The 26173-nt window shown below is 45.7% G+C and overlaps 1 protein-coding gene across 2 annotated transcripts in view; it reads right to left on the bottom strand.

Moving 5' to 3' along the window:
• Positions 1-26173, bottom strand: part of RASSF4 (Ras association domain family member 4) — a 261966-nt gene that overhangs the window by 79782 nt on the left and 156011 nt on the right. For both annotated transcript variants that reach the window (XM_075217178.1, XM_075217179.1), the window contains one exon: positions 13533-13611. In XM_075217178.1, coding sequence (XP_075073279.1) covers positions 13533-13611 — 79 coding nt within the window. The remainder of the gene's footprint in view (positions 1-13532; positions 13612-26173) is intronic.

Genomic DNA, 26173 nt, shown 5'->3' with positions numbered 1-26173 from the left:
CCCCAGGGACTCTACACTAGCTCTTACTGCAACCAAAAGAATATTTGGGAAGCTCTTTCACCAAACTAAAACAATCTCCCTGTTGTTTTAAAACACATAGGACATATATACCTCCCCTCAATCACTTTACCAGTTCTTCTGTCATAAATGCCCCCGCTTTTTTCGACCTGTCGGGCGGAATACCTGTAGTCCCCAAAACAAAACACATGTCACAAAGCTTCTGCATTGGCCAGTTGGGTTCCTGGCCTATGTTCTACCGAGAACTTAAACGTTTGCAATGCCAAGAACCATCTAGTTATTCTCCCCCCATTAGTTTCCTTATTTTCAGCCATCCACTTCAGCAGAGCATGATTCGTAGTTAATCTAAATTCTCGCCCCAACAGGTAAAACCTTAGTGTTTCCAATATCCATTTAATTGCTAATGCTTCTTTTTCAACGGCAGCATAATTTCTCTCATGCATTTTCAGTTTAATGCTATAAATAAGAGGATGCTCCTCGCCATCTTTACTTGGAGAAAACACAACACCTATTCCTACATTTGATGCATCTGTCTACACAACAAATTAATTTTTATAATCAGTTGTCATCATAACAGGTTGGGTGCATTACGCTGCCTTCACTGTCTGAAAAGTCTTTTCTGCTTCAGGATTCCACTTAACCATAACTTATTTAACCTTGGTAAGGTCAGTCAAAGGGACAGCAATAGTGGCAGAATTAGTTATAAGTCTTCTATAATACCTTGTGATTCCCTGGAAAGTGCACACCTGTTTCTTGCTTAGGAGTCGTGGTCTTTTTTGAATTACCTCAATTTTATTAAGTTGAGGCTCTATTAAACCTCTGCCTATATTGTATCCAAGATACTTCACCTCTTCCATCCCTAACCAACACTTTTTTGGGTTGGCTGTCTTTTCAGCCTCACGGATGGAGTCCAACACTGTCTGTATCTTGGGTAAGTGAGACTGCAAATCAGGACTATAGATGACAATATCGTCAAGATAAGCAGCAGCATACTGTCTATGGAGCCTTATAATTTTGTCCATCATGCTCTGAAATGTGGCGGGTGCCCCAATTAACCCCAATTAATTAAATGGCACGCTTTTATATTGAAGCAGACCCACCGGTGCAGAAAAAGTTGTCTTTTCTTTTGCATTGTCTGTCAACGGCACTTGCCAGTACCTTTGGTTAAGTCTAGAGTGTTAAATACCGTACCGTCCCCAGCCTTTCAATAAGCTCACCACATGACATATTGGGTAAACATCAAACTTAGACATGCTAAACAATTAATGGAAATCATTGCAGAACTGTAAGCTTCCATCCAGTTTCAGAGCGAGTACAATGGGACTTAACCACTCACTATGTGACTCATCATAGTCACATACATTTCTTTAGACATTGATTCCCGTTGGGCTTCTGGTAGTCTATAGGGCTTTAGATTAACCTTAAACCCTGGTCCAGTGATTATGTCATGTTTAACAACTTTTATTTTACCCTGTATGTCCAAAAACAAATCTCTATTTCTTACGTGAAACTCTTTAGCCTCATTCTGTTGGATAGTTGAGAGGGTTTTGGCTACTGTTACTTCTAGAGCCAAAAGACCAAAGGGACCAGGGTATCTGACAGAGCTACTCTATCCATCCGAGTTTTTAAAGATTTACATGGTAGATCTGTTCCGACTTTCTTTTTTGCAGCTGGTATACCTTATAATTAACTTCACCCACTTTTTCTATGATTTCAAATGGCCCTTGCCACTTGGCCAAAAATGTACTTTCTACTGTGAGAACCATAATAAACACTCTGTCACCAGGAGCAAAGGTGCATAATTGGGCATTACAACTGTACACCCTTTGTTGTGCCGGTTCCAAGTGCTTTCTCACTATCAGCACCACTGCAGCTATTCTTTCCTAGGATTACCTTAGGTATTCCCACTCGGCTAAAGACATCTACTAGTTCCCTAGCGATGTTTTTTTTTGGCGTATTGCGCAATGGTATCGCTTCCATGTATCTGATAGCATAATCCATTATCACCAAAATATACTAACTTTATCACAGGTCAGACCAAATCCACAGCTATTCTTTCAAACGGGACGTCAAAAATCGGTAATGGGACAAATGGACTTTTATAATGTGGCCTGGGAGCATGGTACTGACTCTTAGGGTAAGATGTACAGTAGTCAGATACATCTTTATGAACCCCTGACCATAAAAAACATTGCAAAATTCTCTCTGATGTTTTTTCTACCCATAGATGCCCTGCAGTTATGTGACCATGAGCCAGATCTAAACCGTTCTTCTATATGCCTTAGGAACTATCAATTGTTCTGATAAATACAAACCTTGACTCATTGCCATGTGAGGGTATGACAATCTACTATCAGGCTCTAGTGTGTTTCCACAAACCACCTTTACATTCTCTCTAGCCTTTAATGCTTCATCAACAATTCCTATTTCAGTAGGAGATACATTATCCTGCGGTCCACTGCTGCTTTTGTCATTTTCTGACTCCCCAAGCATGCTTGGAAAAGGGAACACTTAAGACACAGTAACATTATCAAACGGGTCTAGGTTAATTAAACAGTGAATAGACCACGGTGCTAAGTGAATAATAATAGTAGTGACCAACATGTGCTCAATAATAAAAATAAATAAACACATACAGTAGGCAGTTTCACGTCACAGAGCACCTATTTGCAGGTGCATGCCTAAAATAAATAAAATCAAACAGAAGCGCCAGACATAGTGGTAATCTGTAAACCATGAAGTGAATCATAATTCCATAAGAGTGGCCGCTTACAAAAGAATAAATAAATAAGGGGCTTATCTTATTAGAGTCCCAGATCTTCTTTGCAGACCAACAATCCAGTAGTGTACTGCACATAACTTTAAAGGCAAGTCTCTCCCAAGCACTAGCAGTCACAGGTCTAGGTTACTTACTTTTCTAACCAACTGGGTTTCCCAAAGGTTCCAGAAATGGTAATATCTCCCCAATATAGCATTAAACATCAAATAAGGAATTAATCTCACAGTGACTAACAAGGGACCACATTGCGTTTCTATGTTCACTTCAGCAGTAACATAGTGCCCAGTATCCCCATTTATATAGATTACTCCAATAATTGTTCCTTGATACTTTAAAGGGCTCACCAATTCAGCTTTTGCAAGAGTAACCAGACTACTAGAAGCTAGCAGAGCCTTTAACCATTTGCCTTCTAGAGTAATTACACACATTTGTTTGTCTGGTTCAACCTGTCGGTCTGCAGTGCAGACTAGCAGGGCAAAGAAGGATACTTTGTAATGTACATAAGCATTTTCACACTGCATAGATTCAGAGTTAAGTGGACAATTAGCAGCAACATGGTCTAAGCCACCACATCTAAAACATATGATCACATTTTTATCAAGTCTTATACGAGGTGGGAACCTTCTTGCCACAGCTGGTCAATCTCCAGGTTCCAAGCCTACAGTCTCTGGATGTTTCAGTTCAGTCCACCGCCCAGGACCCTTTTCCCCTGAAACATTCTTAACAAAAGTCAATGGGGATTGCCATTGCTAGGGGCCGGTGGGGTATACTCCGCAGCTCCTCGGCTGCCACATACTATTTCCACAAGCTGGTCTGCTGTTTTAAGGTTTTAAGGTGGTTGACTCACTTGTGCAGAACCACAACAAGGGAACGTAGATTTCGGTCCATAATGACATATTCCACAATCTGTGGCCCTATCAGGTTCTAGCTAGTTCATAGTGAGATGGATGAAAGCATGCATCCCCAGCGACTAAATCGTTGTGCTCGTACAGACATCATACCACCCAAACGAGTCACAATTTCAGCTTTTAGTTTAACATAGTCCTTGGCATCAGTAAGGTTTAAATCAAAATATGCCTGGACAGGAAAGGAGGCAATAGGCCTGACCATTAGGCCAACTTTCCCTCTCAGTGAGTCTTTTGAAAGTCGATAATAGGCATCAACATCATCACTCTTGGTCATCTTTTGCAGTAAATTATTAGCTGGCAAGGGTGTTTTGACCATATGTTTTACCAGGACTTCTCCAGGTAGTCTGGTGGCCTAATGAGGCCACTCTGAGGCTACCTGACACTGTTTATATTATTGCATTCACTTTTTTAATTTTCTTTTTTTTTTTTCACTCGACTGGAGGGGATGGGAAGGGGCGGAGCTAATCAGGCTGGCTCTGTCAGAGATCTAATTGAGAAAGGCAGCCAGTCAACAAATCAGACCGCTGCCAGGCGGTTTTTGCAGAGCGCAGCTATGGAGTTTTTAACCTCGCTTGATGAGGCTTACTTTCCTGCTCCTGCAGTAATCTTTGACTCAGGGAAGACAGCAGGTAAGTACAAGGTGTCGGGGGGTGGGGGGTGTTACATGGCTAAGCGAGCTGGTGTTATATGGCAGTGTGTATCTATATAGCATTGTGTGTGTGTGTGTGTGTGTGTGTGTGTGTGTGTATATATGGCACGGTGTGTGTATGTATATGGCACTGTGTATGTGTATGGTACTGTGTGTGCATATGTATAAGGCACTGTGTCTATATGTATGTATATGGCACAGTGTGTGTATATGTATATGATATTGTGTGTATATGTGTATGGCATCATGGGATGTGAAGGATAGAATCCCTTTTAGTTGTATTTGGCAGCATACAGTGCAATCAGCTGTATTTCTGTATTCCACTCTGGCTATAAAGTGATCTTCTCTGCTTGTCAGTTTAAAGGTTTTCTCAACCCTTCTGCTTCATGGGAGGTTTCTGTCCTCCCTGAGCTCGCCTTAGGACAGCTGCGTTACGGTTTGACAGGTGTACCGCTCCAGTCAAACTCCCCCACCTGCCACTGTCCTTAGAGTGTCTGCTTGACTGCAGATTGATTGTGCTATAAATTGTGTGCAAAGCATTGGCATTGGTAAATTGTGCAAACTCTGCTGAAGTATACTGATGAGTTTGTATCAGACAACCACCTTCTGGAATTCTATGGCAAAAATATATTGCCTTTAGTTTATCAAGGACGTTGGAGGTCAATGTGTGTTTCAACGGTACCAATTAAAAAATTGGAATTCTGCTGAGATCCCTGTTGACAGTCAGAGACTTTTTTTTACAAAAAGCAATATACCTGCAGAGAATATCAAATATTTTTTTTTTCACGTGATCTGATGATCTATTTCCGCAAACTTAGTGGGGTTAAAAAACGAGGGGGGCACAGAGGGGTTAAAAAACGAGGGGGGGCACAGAGGGGTTAAAAAACGAGGAGGGGCACAGAGGGGTTAAAAAACAGGGGGGGGGCAGCATGACACAGAGGGGTTAAAAAACGAGGGGGGGGCAGCATGACAGTGGGGTTAAAAAACAGGGGTCAGCATGGCATAGTGGGGTTAAAAAATGGCAGCATGGCACAGTGGGGTTAAAAAACAGGGGGTGCATGTCACAGTGGGGTTAAAAAACAGGGGGGCAGCATGGCACAGTGGGGTTAAAAAATAGGGGGCAGCATGGCACAGTGGGGTTAAAAAGGGGGGGGAGGCATGGCACAGTGGGATTGAAAAAGAGGAGGGAGCAGCATAGTATAGTGTGATGAAGGGGAGCCAGGTGAAGGGGGCAAAAGCAGCATGGAGGGCACAGTGTGATCATAAGGCATGGCGATGATGAAGGGGCACATTATTGTAATATTGGAGCTGGAGGAAGGCCTAATTATTAATCGTGGATGGTATTGATTTAACGCCAGGGTTGTTTGGAATTATTTAAATGTAGCCATTTTTTTTCAAATAGGGCCCCTAGCATTCCAGGATCCAGACAAGCCGCAACTAAAGAAACATGCAGCCGCATGTGGTGAAAGTGAGAAGATCAGGTAGGAGAAAGCAGGACAGTATGTGAAATGTTGTGATTCTAGTAGGGACAATGTCAATTTTTGGTGAGTGTTGTGCCCAATGTAAGGTGCAGGCCAAGGCTGAACTCTTTGTATACACACTGCATTTTTCTATACTACAGTGTGGTGCTAGATGTCCTGAAAGTCAGGAGTGCTTGGACATATGTGACGCTCGGGCGAATTGAGAGCCTAGTGATTTTGATGTGTTAGCCACGCCCCAATGGCACATTTGCCACGCCCCCAAATGCATGACCACACCTCCGATTTTTTTTAAAGCATACTCGACTATAAGGGGGGCCCATGAATTTGTTGTACGGGGGCCCTGAATTCCTCTTGGCAGCCCTGATCTTACCCTCTCTCTACAGTGGGGTTTGAGGACAAGGAGAGGAGATTGTATTTTTTGATAATTTTGAAGTTGCTGATTCTGCCTACCTGAGCTTGCTTCCACCTACCAGTGTACTGCATTGTCTTCTTGTGTGTTAGGTCTGCCTATTATTATTATTCTTTATTTATAGGGCACCATACACAGGGCACAAAACAAGACAGTACATGGTATAACAATATCATATAGTAAACAAATAACACAACTCACAACACAGCTAGTGGAAAAAAAAGTTATAGGTAATGAGAACAGGAGGGAAGAGGGCCCTGCTCACTACAGCTTACAATCTAAAGGGAAACTTTAGATTTAGATACCTACAGTGACAGGCTTTGCCTACTGTAACAAACTCCTCCGTCCGCTGCTGTGACTTCACCAACCATTGCGTATGGCATTAGCCTCATTTACCAAAGACAATGGTGTGCTAACCCCGCCTACTTAAATTTGTCCCTACTACAATTGATTAGGTCACACCCCACTTTCAGATTTTCTTTCCAGGGCCACTTTTAGTTCCTAATTTGCCACTGCTAGCTCGTATAGAGCTGGAGCTAGCTGTGACCTCCGGGAAACATTTTCAGACAAGGCAGTGTGAGACTGCTCCACCTCTTTTAGGGATTTGCGGTCTAGGTGCAGTTACCTCTGGATCTCCTCAACATTCAATTGCTGTCGTCTCCGAGCCTACTCAATAGCCAACTGCTGCACCCTGGTAGCTTCCTGCTGAGTTGTGGTAGCCTGCAGCAACACCCTAATTATGTCCTCCATGTTATCTCCAGGTGCTTTTGTAGAGCAGAATCTAGCTTCATTAAGCAGCTGACGATGACCCGCATTAACAGTCCATAGGATTTTACAACAGAACAATCTCTTCCAAAAGTGGGTGTTTGTCACTTTAAACTTTTACAGTTTTTTTTTATTGCTTCAGTTGAAGGGCTCCGTTTCATTCCCCACCATGTGTCACAAGATCTGTTTAGGGGTGCTGTCTCCTGGGGTAAATGGCAGCACTTTCCATGCAGCAGCCAAGTAATAGTACACCAGTCCAGTGCCTCTGTAAAAGTAGCTAATTTTACTTAGCAGGGTAAAATAAATAAATATAATTTAAATCCTAGTCTGTGCGGTTCTGTCACAATAATGAATTTGTTCTCTCTAAGGTGGAAGGACCTAATGTCCCACGCACAAAAAGCTTAACAATGGTAGTGTCTCAACTGTTTCAAACACCAAGGAATGTCCTAGTGATTCCAAACTTTTGCACACAATCATATAGCGGTATCCAGTGGTATGTCATACCGCCAATTCTAAATTTCCACTTTAGCCATTATATATGTAGAGTATGATATATAAATGTAGTTTATGCATAGTTCATGTGTTAATGTTTTTTTTTACTATTCTCGTGATGATTTGCTGATTTTATTAAGTAAGCTGATTAACATTTTAGAATTTTAAATTAGACATTAATCAATCGGATACATGTGCAATAAGACACATTGGTGTATCAGTAATTGGGGTGCACTCTTAACACTTCGTATTTATAAAGGAGCTGCTCTTCCAACAAATTACTCACCACGCTCTTGAGAAGGTTCCGTAAGAAAGATAACGCGCTGAGCCCACTACATATACTAATCTGCATCGTAATGACAGAGGGCATTCACTGCAACTTTCATGTAAGCGCTTGTTATTATTTGTGTCAATAAAATTGATACCATTTTTAATAAACGGCGTTCCACTTTTTATACTACTATATCACATGACTGAGATACACTGAGCAAGGAGTCCAACTACTGGAAACTAACAGCTGCGAGAAAGATTAACCAGCACGCACTGACTCCACACTGAAAGATTTTAACTACAGGTGGAACCTAAACGCCATAGGTATTGTCAAAGTCAAATAATTGGATGAAAGAAGGTATATGGATTAATATTGTTTTACCGTGCGATTGCGATTAGTACGCCACATGTCATGGCGCAATCGCATGATAAATAACGCATGTATACACTCGCACTTACATATTCACTTGTATAGAGTTCATTTTTACAATAGTTCCAATCCACAGTTGTTTATGAGCAGATGTTATTTGGTTTATAGTTCAATATTATAAGGTTATATGTACATGTTAGTGAGATCTAAGGTTCAGGTCACAGGAAACATATCATATCTGGTATCATGCTAATCTCCTATTTAGTCAAAGACGTCAGGTTCTATCACCGAAAGGAACGCACATTGAGCATGCTAGTTATGTATGATAGGGAATAAATGATTAGAATAGTATTGTCTGTGTAATGCTAATAGACCAGTTTAAACTAGTTCTTGGCGGGAACATTAGTATTCATCTTCTGGAGAGCTGACCCTCACGCTTGGAAAGTTAACCCCCACCCTTGGAGGGTGTCGATTGAACTGACCTATGGACTGCATTACACTGGACCTTCCTGCAGCCTGAACCTATAGAAACTTGCCAAGTCATCTGTATTGTATTTACTGTAACACCAAATGTATATATATTGCTCCCTGGAATCAGCTTGGCAGTCACTCTGACCACAGTCTTCAGAACTGAAGGACTGTATGCAGCTTCCAACAGAGCACAGCACCGTGGTGCACAGCGCAGCGTATGTATCGGCTGTACTCATTTATTGAACGGTTATACTTTTTCTTTTGCTAACTAAATTGCTTGAGCTTTGGAATAGCATACACAATAATTATTGGAAAACGATGAAGTTACTTTAATAATTTGGGGGCTCATCAGCGGAGGTTACGCTACCAGACGATTTGCAAAGCCTACATCATATACGGGAAAGAACGCAATGTGTTCAAAACCTGTTTATCCTTCTGTGTTGTGAAACCAAATGTCCGTTTTTGCAAAATCTAAGGAGCGCTAACTTGAATCTAGGGACAAGAAAGAGAATGGTTTCTTTTTATTGTCGTTTTGCGTTGTGTTGCATTGCATTGCATATGTTTACTTTGTTGCCACATGTTTAAACAGTTGTTTTGATAGTCTGTTATATATGTATAATGTAACCACTTGTTAAAGCCTCTGAAAAGATATTACTATTGTTTTGGAAATTAATTTTCTGCACAGAAAACGAAGTTGTATGTGTATGTGAATTGTATGATTCAGATTTTGAAGCTGATTTACTTTTAAAAGAGACAGGGATTATCAGTTGCTGTCTGACGAGACGGCCTGGACAGCTGAAACAGGGTATAGAGATAACCTCGGAGACAAAGGCTCTGTTTGAAACGAGAACAGTTAAAGAGGCCTTTGTGGTGTTTTGTTCTAAAAGAGAACAGGGTATAAATAGACGCCAGAGCGAAAACAAGAGGTTTTCGTCACATTCCCAATAGTAATTGCAATGTATACTGATAGTATCTGTAAGCGGTGCGAACGGACACATGGTTGATTGTGCAACCGTGATTGTGACTTGGGAGTTGTGGGAGGAAATACACTGCAACCGCTGAAACTGACTGTGTTTTGTTCCCCTTTTTCTGGCGGAGGAGTACAAAGCTTACCTTGAAAGCCAAATTTACAATGGGTCTTTGAAACATTCTTCTAATTGGAGTGGCTCATGATAATTTATTTGGTTGAGATTCATTATTTAAAATGAGGTGTGCACATACTTCTCTCTAATGTTGTTTTATGTATTTCAGGAGGACACACAAGCGAGATATAGAGTATATGTCACAATGGGTAAACTTTGCACTTCTCCATTATAGTCATGAGTCTATCGCAAAAGTATATAGGTAGTGTGATCATGAGATACCGAGTTCCATACGAGCTAACGATGGACGACACTGGATTGGACGGGTGACATAACTCCCAGTTAAACTTGAGAAGACTGGGGAGGGGGTCATAGTTTAGTGAATAGCTAAGGGGATTAGTGGAAAAATAGGACCATTTTCCCATAGTGTCCAATCCAGCTGTCATTTTGCTGTAAAATCGAAATACTTTGCTTCTTTGTTTTGTTGGTCTGCAAATCTTTTTGTTGTTATTATTCATTGCTTTCCTATTTCTCAGTCTTTTCATCTCTGTCAGTATCTCATTCTTTTCTTGTAAAGAGATACAAAAACATGTAGACATGGGACTAAGACATTTGTGACATCAGACAGAGTCAGGGGTACACACACGCAGGTCCTGAGTCCTGAGTTGCCCTCTCCTACAGTTCGTCCCAAGGGTCCAGAGACAGATCCCAGAAACCCTATTGCCATGACACACAGAGAAGCATGTTGTTAGGAACCCCTCTAGCCGGTACTGCACAACCCGGAGTCTGCTCTGCCAGTCAGGTGTTCACTGGAGCCCCTAGTGGTGGGGGCAGACTTGGCCACAGACTGACAAAGGGTCGTGAAGTGCGTACCGGCTGGGGAGAACCCAGGAAAGCGGAGAGAAGTCCAGGCACAGGTCAAGGGCCGGCAGCAGACAGCAAATCCAATAAGCAAGCCGAGGTCAAGGGTCACGAACAAACAGGAAGGTCGGTAAACACGCCAGAGGTCGGGGTCACAAGAAACACAGGCAGGGTCCAAATCCCGGCAAGGGGTCATACACGGGCAATCCAACAGAAAATCCAAAGGACAGAAACAAGGCACAGAGCAGGTCAGCAGACTGGCAACAGAAGCTATAACCGGCAGTGAGGCTGCAGACCTCACTGCCTTAAACTCTGGTAGTCACCAATCAGAGCCTAGCTCTGCACACACCCACAGGACACAGATCAATAGGACAAGCTCCCTTCATTAATCAGCCCACAGGGCTGCCTATTTGCGCATAAGATGTTTAGCGGCATGAAGTTGTCTTCGCGGCACCCAAGACCGCTCCTCCACACCCGATTCTTCCATTGTACCAGGAAGTGCACCTGGCCCTGTACCTTCTTAGAATCAAGAACCTTCTGGATAACCAATTTTTTAGTTCTGTTCCGATTCCGTCCATATGAACTTGGAAGCTGGGGTTGACTTGGATAAAGTACAGGTTTGAGCAGAGAGCAATGGAAAGTGTTGGGGATCCTCAATGACCCAGGAATTTTCAACCTAAATGCCACAGGATTAACCTGCTTGACAATGAGAAACGGACCAATGAATTTAGGACCCAATTTCCTGCAGGGCTGTCTGAGCCTAATATTTCTCGTAGAAAGCCACACTTTCTGGCCCACTTTGAAGGAGCAGGTGGTACGGTGGCAATCCGAAAATTTCTTTGCAGAAAATGAGACCTGTCTTAAAGAGGATTGCACTTTTCTCCAGATGACCTTAAGATTGGCAGCTGTAGAACGAATTTCCTGAATGCCAGCAGATTTGAGGGAATACAAGGAATTGGCCCTGGGATGAAAACCAAAATTGCAGAAGAAGGGGGGAGGTTTGCGTGGATGAATGACATGAATTATTGTAGGCAAACTCTGATCAGGGTAACAAGGATGACAAGTTGTCGTGAAATTCCGAAGTGTAACAACGTAAGAACTGTTCCAAAGACTGGTTAACCCTCTCAGTCTGTCCATTAGACTGAGGGTGATATGCAAAAGAAAGACTAACCTTGATTCCCAGAAGGGTACAAAAGGATTTCCAGAATTGTGCTATGAATTGGGAAACTATATCAGTAGGAAGTCCATGAAGGCATAATATATGCTGGATGAACAGGACTGCCAAATCTCGAGCACTAGGAAGCCTGGTTAGCGGTATAAAAATGTGACATTTTGCTGAAGCGGTCTACTACCACCCATATGGTGTTGTGACCTGCGGAGCGAGGTAGATCGACAATAAAGTCCATAGATAAGTGTGTCCATGGTTTTTCAGGAATGGGCAAAGGAACCAATTGGCCTGCAGGCCGACACCTGGGGACTTTGTTCCTGGCACAACCCTCACATGAGAGGACATAAGTCTTAACATCAGCAGACAAAGATGGCCACCAGACAGTACGGGAAAGAATTTCGAACGTCTTCTGAATTCCAGGATGTCCAGCAGTCATGCTATTATGCGCCTCTGCAAGAACCGCCTTGGCCGTAGACTGACAGAGGGTCGTGAAGTGTGTACCGGCTAGGGAGAACCCAGGAAAGCGGACAGAAGTCCAGGCACGGGTCAAGGGCCGGCAGCAGACAGCAAATCCAATAAGCAAGCCGGGGTCAAGAGTCACGAGCAAACAGGAAGGTCGGTATACACGCCAGAGGTTGGGGTCACAAGAAACACAGGCAGTGTCCAAATCCAGGCAAGGGGTCATACAACAGAATATCCAAAGGACAGAAACAAGGCACAGAGCAGGTCAGCATACTGGCAACAGAAGCTATAACCGGCAGTGAGGCTGCAGACCTCACTGCCTTAAATACTGGTGGCCACCAATCATAATACTGGAGCCACACACCCACAAGACACAGATCAATAGGACAAGCTCCCTTCATTAATCAGCCCACAGGGCTACCTATTTGCGCACATGCGCCCGGCTTCCAGCACTGCCGGGACGCAGCGCTACACAGGAGGCGTCCGGCCGTTGCCTTGGCTCTTTTCACTGGAGAAGAGGCTTCTTCCCATCTATCAACGGTCTAACATTGGAGATCGGGCCTTTTCCTATCTATAAAGGGTCTACCTAAGGTTTCTCCAGTGCTTTGCATAGGGAAGCCTATTTAACAAGATACATGTACCGCCACAATCCTCCTTTCGCAATGTCATGATAAAGCATTTTTTTATAAACTGAATTTTTTAATGTTTGATTTTAATTTTAAACAAGTTTAACTGGAAACCAGTCAGGGCTTCAAGTTCCACTGTGCATGCGTGAACTGTGCATGTGTGAATCGGCAAAGTGTTAAAACTTTGCTTACCGTTGCCAGCTACTAGATATGTTCTTGGTAATTTGCAACGGGAACTGATTTTCTATTGCTAAAATAAGCAGCAATTGAAAATCTTTTTTATCACCACATAATAATAAACCGAGGCCTATTTGTCAGGCTATGATTGTGTGTGACAATGCATTGCAAAGGGGGGATGTCTGCGCATATCAGTTTATTCCTATCTATTACGTTGTGTATTTAACCACTGCTATCTGTGTATTTAACTACTCCTATTAAAAGTGTAACTGTAGTTGCTATGCAAGAGGTAAAAAGTAGTATTTATAAATTGTAGCTCAGGAAACCTTTGTTCATTATGCATACGCATACTTTGTGTTGACCTTTATTGACTTTTTTTGAATTTTCATATTTTTCCTGTTGTTCCCTTCATTGGAAGAAAAAAAAACACACCTTCTAAATTCTTCTAATTTCTCCAATATATTTTAAGTGTGTCTTTACATTTCCACAATATTCCAATATATGCTTGGCAGAGAGACTCCAATGGTGCATAGTTCATTCCTACCTTAATATATATTTGTTGCTGCTGATCCTCACAGATAGATTTGATTCACCATCTCCCATCTTCACAATTGCCGATGATCCTGAAATAAAAAGAAAGTATATATCATATAGTGAAAGCAGTAGACAGGCTACAATGCAACTGTAAAAAGGACTTTAACTGTGAAGGGTTTCTTTTAGTGATTCGTCAGGTTATTCAGACAATAACTATTGTTTAAACATAGCAACGCTGGGAAAACTTATATTGAGAAGGAGATAAAAATGAAGTTTAGCTATACACCTACAACTGATGCTTTGTACTACATTCACAGCTGATGAATTGGCTTGACTAGCTGTTAAAAAGATGATTTATACTTACGATAAATCGGTTTATCTGATTCCATCTGGGGGACACTGCTAACCATGGGCTAGAGTAGGGCAGGGAGGAGTCTGGCACCCAAATAGTTAATCTTTTGCTGCTGACAGGCATATCCTCCCGCCCCTTCCCCACAGAACTCAGTTTGATTAACAAAGCCCTAGGAGGACAGGCCAATCAACCAAGATACACAAAACACAGAAAAGAGGGGGGGAAACGCAGTGTCCCCCAGATGGAATCAGAGTAACCAATTTATCGTAAGTATAAATCCTCTTTTCTCTTTCATCCATCTGGGGGACACTGCTAACCATGGGGACTTACTAAAGCAGTCTCTCTGATGGGTGGGACCGCTCTGATCGCCCCGCCCATAGAGCACTACGGCCAAATGAGGCGTCCTCAGACGCAAAAACATTAAATTGGTGGAATTTTGTGATAGTGTGGACCGAGGACCAGGTAGGTGCCCTGCATAGCTGGTCCGCTGAGGCCCCGTTTCACGCTGCTCAAGACGCTCCAACCGAACGGATAGAATGGGCAACAATACGCTTCGAGACAGGACGCTTAGTACGGATATAAGCCTCCCTAATTGCTAGGGTAAGCCACCTAGCAATTGATTGCTTAGACGCAGGCCATCCACGCCTAGCGAAATCAATAACACAAATAGAGAATCTGTCTTACCTATCTTTGCAGTTCTCTTAACATATATCCGCAACGCCCTAACGACATCTAAAGATTTACTTCCTTTTGTTCTCGTAACATGAGGATCCTCTCTGAATACCAGAACTACTTTTTCCTGATTAATATGGAAACCCGACACCACCTTAGGGAGGAAGGATGGAATAGTCCTTAAACTGCCCTATCCTCATGAAAGACCAAATAAGGTTCTTTATAAGATAAGGCCCCCAGCTCAGAGACCATCCTAGCTGAGGCAATAGCCAGCAGGAAAACTGCCTTCTAAGTCAAGAACCGCAATTCCACTGAGCGAAGTGGTTCGAATTAAGGCTCCTGCAATATGTCCAGGACCAAATTAAGATCCCAAGGATCCGTAGGATGCACGTAGGGTGGCTGAATGTGAAGCACTCCCTGCAAAAAAATTCTAACATCCGGAATCTCCGCCAGTGAAAATACACTGACAATGCTGACACCTGAATCTTTAAGGTTCCCAACCGGAGACCCGCATCCAAGCCACCCTGCAAAAAAGCTAGAAATCTAGCCAGACAAAAGGATTTTGAATTGTAAGATTTCTTTTTTACACCACCTTATATACACATGCCAGATGCGGTGATAAATCCTAGCTGAAACTGGCTTCCTGGCTCTTAGGAGAGTGTCTACTACACTCACAGAGAACCCTCTGGCTCTCCACAGACTGGATTCAAAAGCCATGCCATTAAATTCAGCCGGTCTAGACCCTGATGTAAGAACAGTCCCTGGGTCAGCAGATCTCTTCGAAGTGGCAACCAAACCCCTTGACCTACTGCTACCAAAGAATCTCTGGGAACCATACCCTTAATGGCCAGGCTGGAGCTTCCCTGTAACACACCCTGAAACCTCTGCAGTGCTTTCAGGATGGCCATAAGTTCCAGCACATTTATGGGAAGAACCGACTGTCTTTCTGACCACAGACCCTGCATCCTTAGGTGAAGGACCACTGCCCCCCAACCACTCAGATTGGCGTCTGTGGATACGAAGATCCAGGCCCACGGGAAAAAGGATCTGCCCTTTATTAGGTTGTTCTTTAACAACAACCAGCTGAGGGATTTTCTCGTCTCTAGAGATAACCTCATCCACTGGCGAACCAAACAGAGGAAGGACCCCGACCACTTCCTCAGAATGTCCCATTGAAGACATCTGGAGTGGATCCTTCCGTATAGCAGCATCTCGAAAGATACCACCATCTTTCCTAGCAGCTTCATACACATGAGTACTGACAGCCTCCTGTGTGACAGAACCCTGTCTGTCCACTCCATCAAGGACCTTATCTTGTCCTCTGGAAGAAAAACTCTGCTGTCTGCAGTGTCCATTATTAGTCCCAAAAATTTCATTCTCTGACAAGGGATCCTTTGTGACTTTGTTACATTCAGGAGCCAACCGCGCTGTTCCAGCACCCTCACCATAAGGCGAATATGTTGTTCCAACAACTGAACCGTTGAGGCCTTGATTAGAAGATCGTCCAAATAAGGTACAATCTGCACCCCTTTGGAGTGAAGGAGTGCTGCCATAATCACCATAATCTTTGTGAATACTCTTGGGGCTGTGGCAAGCCCGAACGGAAGAGCTCTGAACTGATAGTGAGCTGAGCCTACCGTGAATCTGAGAAGCGGCTGATGCCCCTCCCAGATCGGCACATGAAGATAGGTATCTTTGATGTCTATTGATGCCATGAACTGGCCTGCCTCCAGACCATCTATGACAAATTTTAGGGATTCCATCCTGAAAGAATCTACTCTCAGATGCAGATTTAGCTGCTTGAGGTTCAGCACTGGTCTGAATGAACCGCCCGGTTTCTGTACCAAGAATTATTATTATTATCCTTTATTTGTTTGGCGCCACAAGGGTTCCGCAGCGCCGTACACTGTACAAAACAGTAGACTATACAGGGTAAGACATTACTGAACAATAAACAATAAATACCAAACTTCAGAGGCTCCAGGCAGGCTAATGCAGTAAGGACGGAGCAGAAGAACAGGTATGGATACAGGAGGGAAGAGGGCCCTGCTCAAGTGAGCTTACATCCTAAGGGAGGGTAAACAAGACTCAGGCACAAAGGGAGTCAGTTGATGCATATGGGAGGGAGAAGGGGCCGGGAGGAGAGGGGGGAATATGGGTTAGGTGGAAGGATGGTAGGCTTTAAGGAAGAGGTGAGTTTTAAGTGCTCGTTTGAAGGAGCTTAGATTGGGAGAGAGACGGATGGAGCGACGGAGGTTGTTCCTGTTAAGGGGGGCTGCACGAGAGAAGTCCTGGATTCTTGAGTGGGAAGAGGTGACCAGGGTGGAGGAGAGGCAACGGTCATTGGCCGAGCGCAGGGAGCGGGCAGGAGTGTGAATGGAGAGGAGGTTAGAGATATAGGGGGGAGTGGACTGGGAAAGAGCCTTGAACGTGGTGGTCAGGAGTTTGAAAAGGATTCTGTAGGGGATGGGGAGCCAGTGAATGGCAAGGCAGAGGGGGGATGCGGAGGAGGAGCGGCGAGAGAGGAAGATGAGTCTTGCAGACGCATTGAGAATAGAGCGGAGGGGGGCAAGGTGGCAGAGGGGGAGGCCAGATAGGAGGAGGTTGCAATAATCGAGGCGGGAGATAATGAGTGCGTGGATGATGATTTTGCTGGCATCCTGAGAGAGGAAGGGCCGGATGCGGGACACATTGCGAAGCTGGAAGCGACAGGCTTAGGCGAGGGATTGAATGTGGGGTGCAAAAGAGAGAGAGGAGTCGAAGGTAACGCCCAGGCAGCAAAGATGGTGGTGCTGTTGATGGTGATAGAGAGGTCGTGGTGGGAGGGGAGCCTGGGGGGAGGAAAGATAATGAGTTCAGTTTTAGAGATGTTAATTTTGAGAAAGCGGGAGGACATCCAGGAGGAGATGGCAGAGAGGCAGTCGGATACACGAGAGAGGAGGGTGGGGGAGAGATCAGGCGAGGAGGTGTAGAGTTGGATGTCATCGGCATAAAGGTGATACTGAAGACCGAAGGAGGAGATGAGAGCACCAAGGGAGGAGGTATAGAGTGAAAAGAGTAGAGGGCCGAGAACAGAGCCCTGAGGGACTCCGACAGGAAGAGGGGAGGGGGTGGAGGAGGAGCCAGAAGTGGATACAGAGAAGGAGCGGTTAGCGAGGTATGAGGTGAACCAGGCGAGGACAGACCCAGATAAGCCAAGAGAGAGGAGGGTTTGTAGCAGGAGGGGGTGGTCTACGGTGTCAAAGCCCGCAGAAAGGTCGAGGAGGATGAGTAGGGAGAAGTGACCCTTGGATTAGGCTAAAAGTAGATCATTGGTAACTTTGGCCAGGGCAGTTTCGGTGGAGTGCAGGGGGCGGAAACCAGATTGGAGAGGGTTGAGGAGGGAATAGTCCGAGAGGTGTCTGGTGAGGCGGCTGCAGACAATCCTCTCAAGTAGTTTAGAGGCAAAGGGGAGAAGTGAGATAGAGCGATAGTTAGCAGGAGAGTTGGGGTCAAGATTGGGTTTTTTGAGGATGGGAGAGATGAGAGCGTGTTTAAATGAGGAGGGGACTACGCCAGAGGAGAGTGATAGGTTGAAGAGGTGGGCTAGGTAAGAGCAGGCAGTGGGAGAGAGCGAGCGGAGGAGGCGAGAGGGGATAGGATCGAGAGGACAGGTAGAGGGTGGAGAGGATAGAATAAGTGAGCGAACTTCTTCACCTGAAGTGGGACAGAAGGAGCACCAGAGTTGGTTGTTGGGGGAGGTGAGGGGAAAAGGGAGGATGGAGGGGGATGGGAGGAGGAGATGTTCAGTCTGATGGCCTCGATTTTGGAAGAGAAAAATGTGGCGAAGTCAGAAGCTGAGAGGGAAGTCGGGATAGGAGGGGGGGTGGAGAGAGGAGGGAGTTGAAGGTGGCAAAGAGGCGGCGGGGGTTGGAGGACTGAGAAGAGATGAGGGACCTAAAGAAGGATTTTTTAGCAAGGGAGAGAGCGGAGCAGAATGAGGTGAGGATAAATTTAAAGTGAAGGAAGTCGGCCAGGGAGCGAGATTACCTCCAGAGGCGTTCAGCAGTGCGAGAGCACTTCTGGAGGAAGCGGGTGAGTTTGGAGTGACAGGGTTGGGGAATGAGGCGTCGCTGGCGGACAGAGGAGGCCGGGGCGACAGCATCCAGGGCAGTAATGAGGGAGAGGTTGTAGAGAGAGGACGCCTGGTCAGGGCAGGCCAGGGAGGGAAGAGGTGAAAGGAGAGTATCGAAAGAGGAGGAGAATAAGGCGGGGTTAATGGCATCAAGGTTGCGCCTAGTGAAGGTAGATTTTGGCGAGGTGGGAGCCTGGGAGGAGGACAGAGTAAAGGAGAGGAGATAGTGGTCGGAGAGTGGGAAGGGAGAGTTGGAGAAGTCAGAAAGATCGCAGAGATGAGAGAAGATGAGGTCCAGGGAGTGACCAAGACAGTGGGTGGGGGAAGAGGTCCACTGAGTGAGGCCTAGAGAGAAGGGAGAGAAGTTTGATGGTGGCAGGGTCAGAGCAGTTGTCAATGGGGATGTTAAAGTCACCAAGAATGATGGAGGGAAGGTCAGAGGAAAGGTGGTGAGGGAGCCAGGCAGCGAAGTTGTCAAGGAAATGGGAGGTGGGGCCAGGGGGACGGTAGATGACAGAGACGCGGAGGTGGATGGGGGAGAAGAGACGGATGGAGTGTACTTCAAATGAGGAGAAAGAGAGTGAAGGTATAGTGGGAATGACCCGAAAGGTGCAGGTATGGGATAGGAGGAGGCCCACTCCGCCTCCTGGACGTTCGTCAGGTCTGGTGGAGTGGGTGAAGGAGAGACCCCCGTAGGAGAGAGCAGCAGGTGAGACGGTGTCAGAAGAGGAGAGCCAGGTTTCAGTGATGGCGAGGAGGTTAAGAGAGTTGGAGATGAAGAGGTCATGGATGGAGGGGAGTTTGTTTCGGATGGACCTGGCGTTCCAGAGGGCACATGAGAAGGGGAGGGAGGGAAGAGGGGAGATGTAGATAAGATTATCAGGGTTGATGGAGCGAGGGGGGGGGTGAGAGATGGGACAATGAGAGGTGGGACCATGAAAGTGGCGAGGAGAGTGGATGGGTATAGGAGCTGAGCGGGGCGGCATGGCGGGAGACTGTGGGGCAGGGAGCAACACAGGGGAGTAGGGAGCGACACAGGAGAGAGGAGGGGACAGAGTGAGGGGGGAGAGGTGAGGTGCACTCAGAAGAGGAGGCTAATGTACAGGTACTATGAAGCGCAGTGGATGGGGAACAATGAATATAGAACAGTGGATGGGGAACAATAACAATAATAATAAGTGACCGATTAAAGCAATAAGGTACAGCAATAGTGGGGAATGAGAAGGCAGAGCAAACGGATAATCAGAGCAAAACAGTCATGTGCAGCTGAAAAATAGTGCAATAACAGTCAGAGAAGCAGACAATCAGGAGAGCAGAGTGATCACCAGTACATCCGGATCATGAGTGTCCACGGGAGCAGAATGTCCAGGATGGGTGCCCACGGGAGCAGGAGGACCGGGATGAGAGTCCACAGGTACAGGGGTCAGCGGTGGGTGGATCACAGTGGAGCACCATGCAGGAGAAGATCCAGAGCAGGGAGGAGGTCCAAAGAGATCCACAGAGTCCAGAGCAGGCGGAAAAGGTCCAGATCAGGGAGCGGCACGTGGAATTCCAATGAAGTCAGGCAGGGCTGGAGGAGCGGGAAACCAGGAGGCATCAGGATGACAGGAGGCTGGCTGAGGAGACCGGGCCAGGGAGGCATCAGGAGGCTGGCTGAGGGGACCGGAGCAGGAGGCATCAGGAGACAGAGGCAGGAGGTGATGGCGGCGTGGAGAGTCGAGGCAGTAGATGGCAACAAGCCACCTACCAGGGGTTTGCCAGGGGGTTTGATTAAAACCCCTCCCTTCTTTGGTACTCCGGAACCTGTACAATAACCTTCTTTAAAAGAAGCAACTCGACAGAAGAGAGCATTGCCTGTCTTTTTTGAGGACAGCGGGGTAAACTGGTTACAAAGAACCTGTGTGGAGCAGGCTCCACCAACTCTATCATGTAACCTCTTTTCATGGTCCCCTGAACCCACCTGTCCGCTGAGGACTCTGTCCACTGCTGGGCAAACCCCAGCAGTCGTCCTCCCACCCCACCCTCTGTTATCAGAGGAGGGTGGTAGTCATGCTGTCGGTCTATCCGGCAGCTTGGCGGAAAAGGACCTTGCTGCCGTGGAGGACAAGGATGACCTTCCTCTAAGCGACTGTCTCCTACCTCCAGCAGCCCTTGACCTGACTGTTTGGCCTCTGCCAGACGCGCCACCGTGAAAAGGCTGTCTAAAAGAACTAAACCTTGGAACTCTGGGTCTAGGAGCATTCACAGGCAAGGACGTACTCCTACCCCCCCGAGGCCTGTGAGATCCAGGAGTGCAACTCTGGACCAAATATAGTATACGGAATGGATTCTAATGATCTTTTTGACTCCAAATCTGAATCCCAGGCTCTTAACCATAATGTTCTTCTTGCTGCTACTGCTGTAGCAGAAAAAGAAGATGATATGGAGGCTGAATTCTGGGCCGCCTCATATATATATAAGCTGCCGCCTCCTTAAGGTGCATGGCCAGGGGGAGCAGTTCCGAATCCTGTAATGCGGACTCTAACTGCCCAGCCCAGGCTTCCATAGCCCTTGCTACCCAGGCCGAAGATAATGCCGGTCTGAAGTTTGTACCAGCAGCCGTAAAGACCGATTTCAAAAAAGTTTCCAACTTACGATCAGTCGAATCCTGTAGGGCTGCCATTCCTGGTACGGGTAGCGTGGTCTGGCGAACCAGTCTCGCCACAGGCGCATCTACTCTCGCCACCTGTTCCCATTTGGTCATGTCCTCCTCTTGTAAAGGATATAATGAACCAAATTTTCTAGGCACAGTGAACCTCTTGTCCGGATGCTTCTAAGAGGCCTCTGCAATATCTCTCAGCTCTGCTGAGGGAGGGAACCTGACCACCTGTTTAGAAGCCTTCTTAAAGAGAGACCGGTCCAAGGACCTCGTCTCCTCTATTTCAATAAACCCCAAGGTCTGACGTACTGCTTTTACCAGATCGTCCATACCCTGGTGCCTGGGGCTTCCTTCTGATTCTATTAATGAAAGATCAGAATCCTCTAACAATTCACCTTCCTCCACCGAGGATCCCTCTGAATCAGACAGAGACAACAGCGTATTAGCTGATCTATGTCTTTTATAACTACGAATATGTCTAGGATTTTCCATCAATTGGTTTAGTCGGTCAAGACCTCTAGCCACTGTCAACCATCCCGCCTCCCCGCTGTGGGGTGACTCTTGCAGTGCTGGGGAAGGAAATTGTACAACCTCTGGAGGTAATGTAACTACTCATTTCCCCTCTTAACTGGGGGTTGTATCTCAGAGGTATATGGAAGTCTCATAGCCACCACTGGGATCTTTTTTATTTCTGCTGGTTTAGATAACAGGTTCACAAGGGTATTAACCCCCCTGTGAAAAGGTTGCCATTCACTCTGAAGGCTCTGTCCCCTGTTTTTTAATGGGGCTGTCTTTGGGCTGCAATATTACAGGTGTCACAGCACAACCAGCACAAAGCCCCTGATCCAGACGTTCACTAGTTAATTTAACATTACACTTTGAACAGATCATATGTTTGGCACGTGTTGCTTTACTTTTATCAGCCATTATTGGGAGAAAAAACAAAGCCACAAACAACCAGACAATGTGTATTATATATATATATATATATATATATATATATATATATATATATATAGTTATCAGAAATACTAACTAATTATGTCTTAACACATTACAGCATTTCTGAATCAACACAGGAGAGCAAAATTTTGTTGTTTTATACAGGCTCTACTTAATATATATGCCCATAACAATTATACTTCTCTATCCATGCAATATAGAGAAAATAAATGATACTTAGCAGGAAGATGTTTGCCAGCAGCTGTGCTGTGTCCTTCCTTCCTTTGTAATTTGTAGGAACCTTCCACCTGCTCACTCAGCGGGGGAGGTTTTTTCTAACTTCCCCCTCCCTGGATATCTCTGTTTCTCCTGTGCAGACTGACAGCAATTTCCACACACTTCCTGTGAGTGGAATCGCTGCTATCCGCTCCTCTGTTCCCCTCTGCAAAGCGCTGAATAGCGCGACCATTGGCTCAAGTTACCCCTCCTTTTTCCTTGAGGAGGGGACTTGGTATATTCCATGGCCCTGGGGACGGCAAGAGCACCGGCGCTTACTGCATGTGGCAGCGCCTCACTCTGCTAGCAGTGTGATAGCACATCTCACACTGCGAGAAGTCTCACTGTTTCCAACCTGTCAGCGGGTGCCACGGCTCCCCCGCTGTACAGTCCTTCTCTGCTCACAAGTGCACTCTGTCTTACAGAGCCACTCGTGCACTATGTCAACAGCTAAAAACAAAAAAGCCTAAACCCAGTGATCTCAGTTCACTGTGCAGCTCTCCAAACTTCAGCCCATACTCCTAGGGCACCTACTTTAAACTGAGTTCTGTGGGGAAGGGGCAGGAGGATATGCCTGTCAGCAGCAAAAGATTAACTATTTGGGTGCCAGACTCCTCCCTACACTACTCTACCCCATGGTTAGCAGTGTCCCCCAGATGGATGAAAGAGAAATAGTAGTTCCTATACATACACTCTTCATAACCTATGTTTGATATGTAAACTGCAAATTGCACCATTGTGAACATAATGTGGAGCAGCTATCACAAACAACAGGTGCAGATAAGGATGAGCAACATAATGTGATTTTACAAGTTATAGAAACAGAAGGCTTTTAGACAATTGAATAATAAAAATAAAGATAGAAATCTGTAGTGGTTTAACAATAAGTCACCAGCCAACATCTTGAGTCGGGGTCAAACAGGAGCTTTATTGTGAGGATCCACAGCACAAAACAACAATACAGGTGAACAGCAAACCAAATTAATGCACAGTTTAGGATGTATTGGCTCCTTCAGCGCATAGGTGTGAGATTTCCACCCTAACCAACAGCCAAGACTAAACTGAATTTAAATTGGGCCAAACTCCTCACTTATGAGGAATGGGTTTTCTCCCTGACTTCCTGGAGGTTAACCCTTTTCTGAGATATGGCAGTTTGTCACCCTGTCACAACATATACCAATGAATCCTAAGAATATCTTTAAACAAGAACTAAATTCAATTTTACCCAATGCCTGGCATGAAGACATCATCGCTAATAGTATCTGTGCGCTTAATTCCATATTTTCCAGTTACATACACAGATTTCGATTGACCCCAAATCATAAAAGTCAACTGACCTACCTTTTGTGGCTAGCATATTTATTTATTTACTGATAAACATTAATTTCTATCGAACCAGCATATTCCACAGTGCTTTCCACATAGTAAAAGACCAGGCTAGGTATTAACAAACAGACAAAGCATATATATCTATAGGATAGGACATTGCTTTTTGATTTTTTCTTTGTCTGGGCTGGTGTTGCCCTATTTTCCTTTTTTACTGCCATTCCCTTGGCTTTTTTCATTGTTCTCCCCTTTCTTTTATGGACATTTTAATGTTTTATATTTTGTACTTTATTTGCTCTGCTGTGTTGTCCTCTACCTCCCATCCCCCCTTGCCAACTTCTACCCTGCCTGTTTGTTTAATACCTCCCACCCCCCTTTACATCCCCACAGCCCACACTGCTACTAGGGAGAATCCTATTGACACTCTCATGGAGTCAGGCATTGATTTTGTACCCACATCACAGTCCCCCTAGCCCTGCAGTGCTGCGGCTTTTCTCCGGGGCTGCACCTGCCACTCTCTTGTGAAGAGGGAGAGTGGCTGAGTTTTGGGACCTGCAGTGTGAGCCAAAGCTGAAGATTATTTCTCCACCTGGCACGCGCAGTGCTGGAAGTGCTGGCCATTATTTCAGGCACACTGGTAGTTACGTCAGCTTATCCTGGGATGTGGCTCAGCCCCGGCTGGCGCCGCAGTGCTAAGAATCATTTGGGGAGCTGGCAGGCAGTGAGAATGCCTCCCCAGCAACCCACTGACACCAATGCTGTAATAAGGAGTACAAAGCCCCCTGGCATGACTGTAGCTGGGGGGAGTGCTGTGGCCCCCACTTCCCAATGACACCAATGCTAGATGGGGCTTCCAGGGATGCTGGAGTGATCCGGAAAGTGAGACAGGGCGAGATACCTGCCCCTGCCCTCCACCTCCTTGTGAGGCTGAGAAGGTTGCCTAGATCCTGCGCCTCTGGCCTTGTGGGGAGGCTGGCTGTGACTCCTGTGGGTTGAGATGAATGTTTCTGGATCTGGGAGGCGGATGGCCGGGTCCTTTCTTTAGTGGCACATGGATCCCCAGAGATGGCCTTGCCTAGTTACTCCAGTGGGGTCGAGCCGCAATTATCTGCCTATCCTGCCTCCTGCGGGACCAACGCAGTGGACTGGCCTTCTCACGTTGCTTCCAGCAGCACAGGGCCGATGTCAGACACTATGCTTTCCCTCAACAAGAGCAGGCCCGCTAGGGTGCATTCTGGTTTGTCATGTTCCGGTTCTAGCGGTAGTGTCTTTACAGTGACGCTGGCACGACTTATCTTCCCTGAAGAAGCAGTAAGCGAAACGCATAGGGAAACAAGAGGACAGCTGCTATCCGAAACTCTGCCTGTAACGTCAGTACCGAGTCTGGAACAGCGCCCGTCCCTCTACTATTACCTCTAAGTCGCATGCGCATGCGCCACTGGATGTTAGCCGCGGACGCGACTACACCATTGTTTGGAGGCTCCAGCTACCGTCGGCATCCGGAGATTATTTCAGGAGGACGTAGCAGCGATTTAACCCCATAGGGGTAAGTGACACCTATCCACACTTTTTGAAGCAGACTGCATTCCCATTATATTGCTTGCTACATCGATGCATATTGGGAGTATCTCAACTCTGCTGCAGCTCTAGGACAATCGAGCCAACCCTCATTTACTATAATGTGCTGAAATACACTCCATTTATCCGGTTTCTGATGGAAAACAGGGCCAGTTTGTCTTTCTAGAGACTGTGAACTTATTAACCTTTTGTATTCATCTTGGATATTGGGACTTACTTTACCTAACCAGCTACCTGGGACTTTTGTGTCCAATTATATAGGACTATTGCTGATTATATAGGTTTGAGCCGTGTGACGATTATGTCTCTATATGCCTGTTTTTTATGACATGTTTGTATATACAGGTTGCAACCTTACATTATATGTAACCAATACAGTTTATGTCATTATTAAATTGAGTTTAACTCACTTAATACATATTTGTGCGCTAGGGGAAACCTCTCTCTTTCAGTGACGCTGGCAGTACCCGATCTCTTTCGGCAGATTTCTCCACAGTCCGGGATGTGGCTCCTAATGGGCACGCCGATCGTGGTGGACGTTTTCTGTCGGATGCTGTTGTGGAGGGTCCAGTGTCTGTTTCCAGCTCTGATGGTGATTCTGTTTGGATGGGTTAGCATGATGTCATGTCTTGCTTGATTTACCTGACTGCCGCAGCTCTAGCACTGATTCCGCTGATTCTGGCACCTCCCCTAGTAAGTTAGTTAAGTCACTGCAAAAGTATTTTTTGGCAGAGCAGGAGCTTCCCTTGTCGG

The sequence above is a fragment of the Mixophyes fleayi genome, chromosome 6, assembly GCF_038048845.1.
Source record: "Mixophyes fleayi isolate aMixFle1 chromosome 6, aMixFle1.hap1, whole genome shotgun sequence".
NCBI lineage: Eukaryota > Metazoa > Chordata > Amphibia > Anura > Limnodynastidae > Mixophyes > Mixophyes fleayi.
This window is presented reverse-complemented; position numbering and strand designations above follow the sequence as displayed.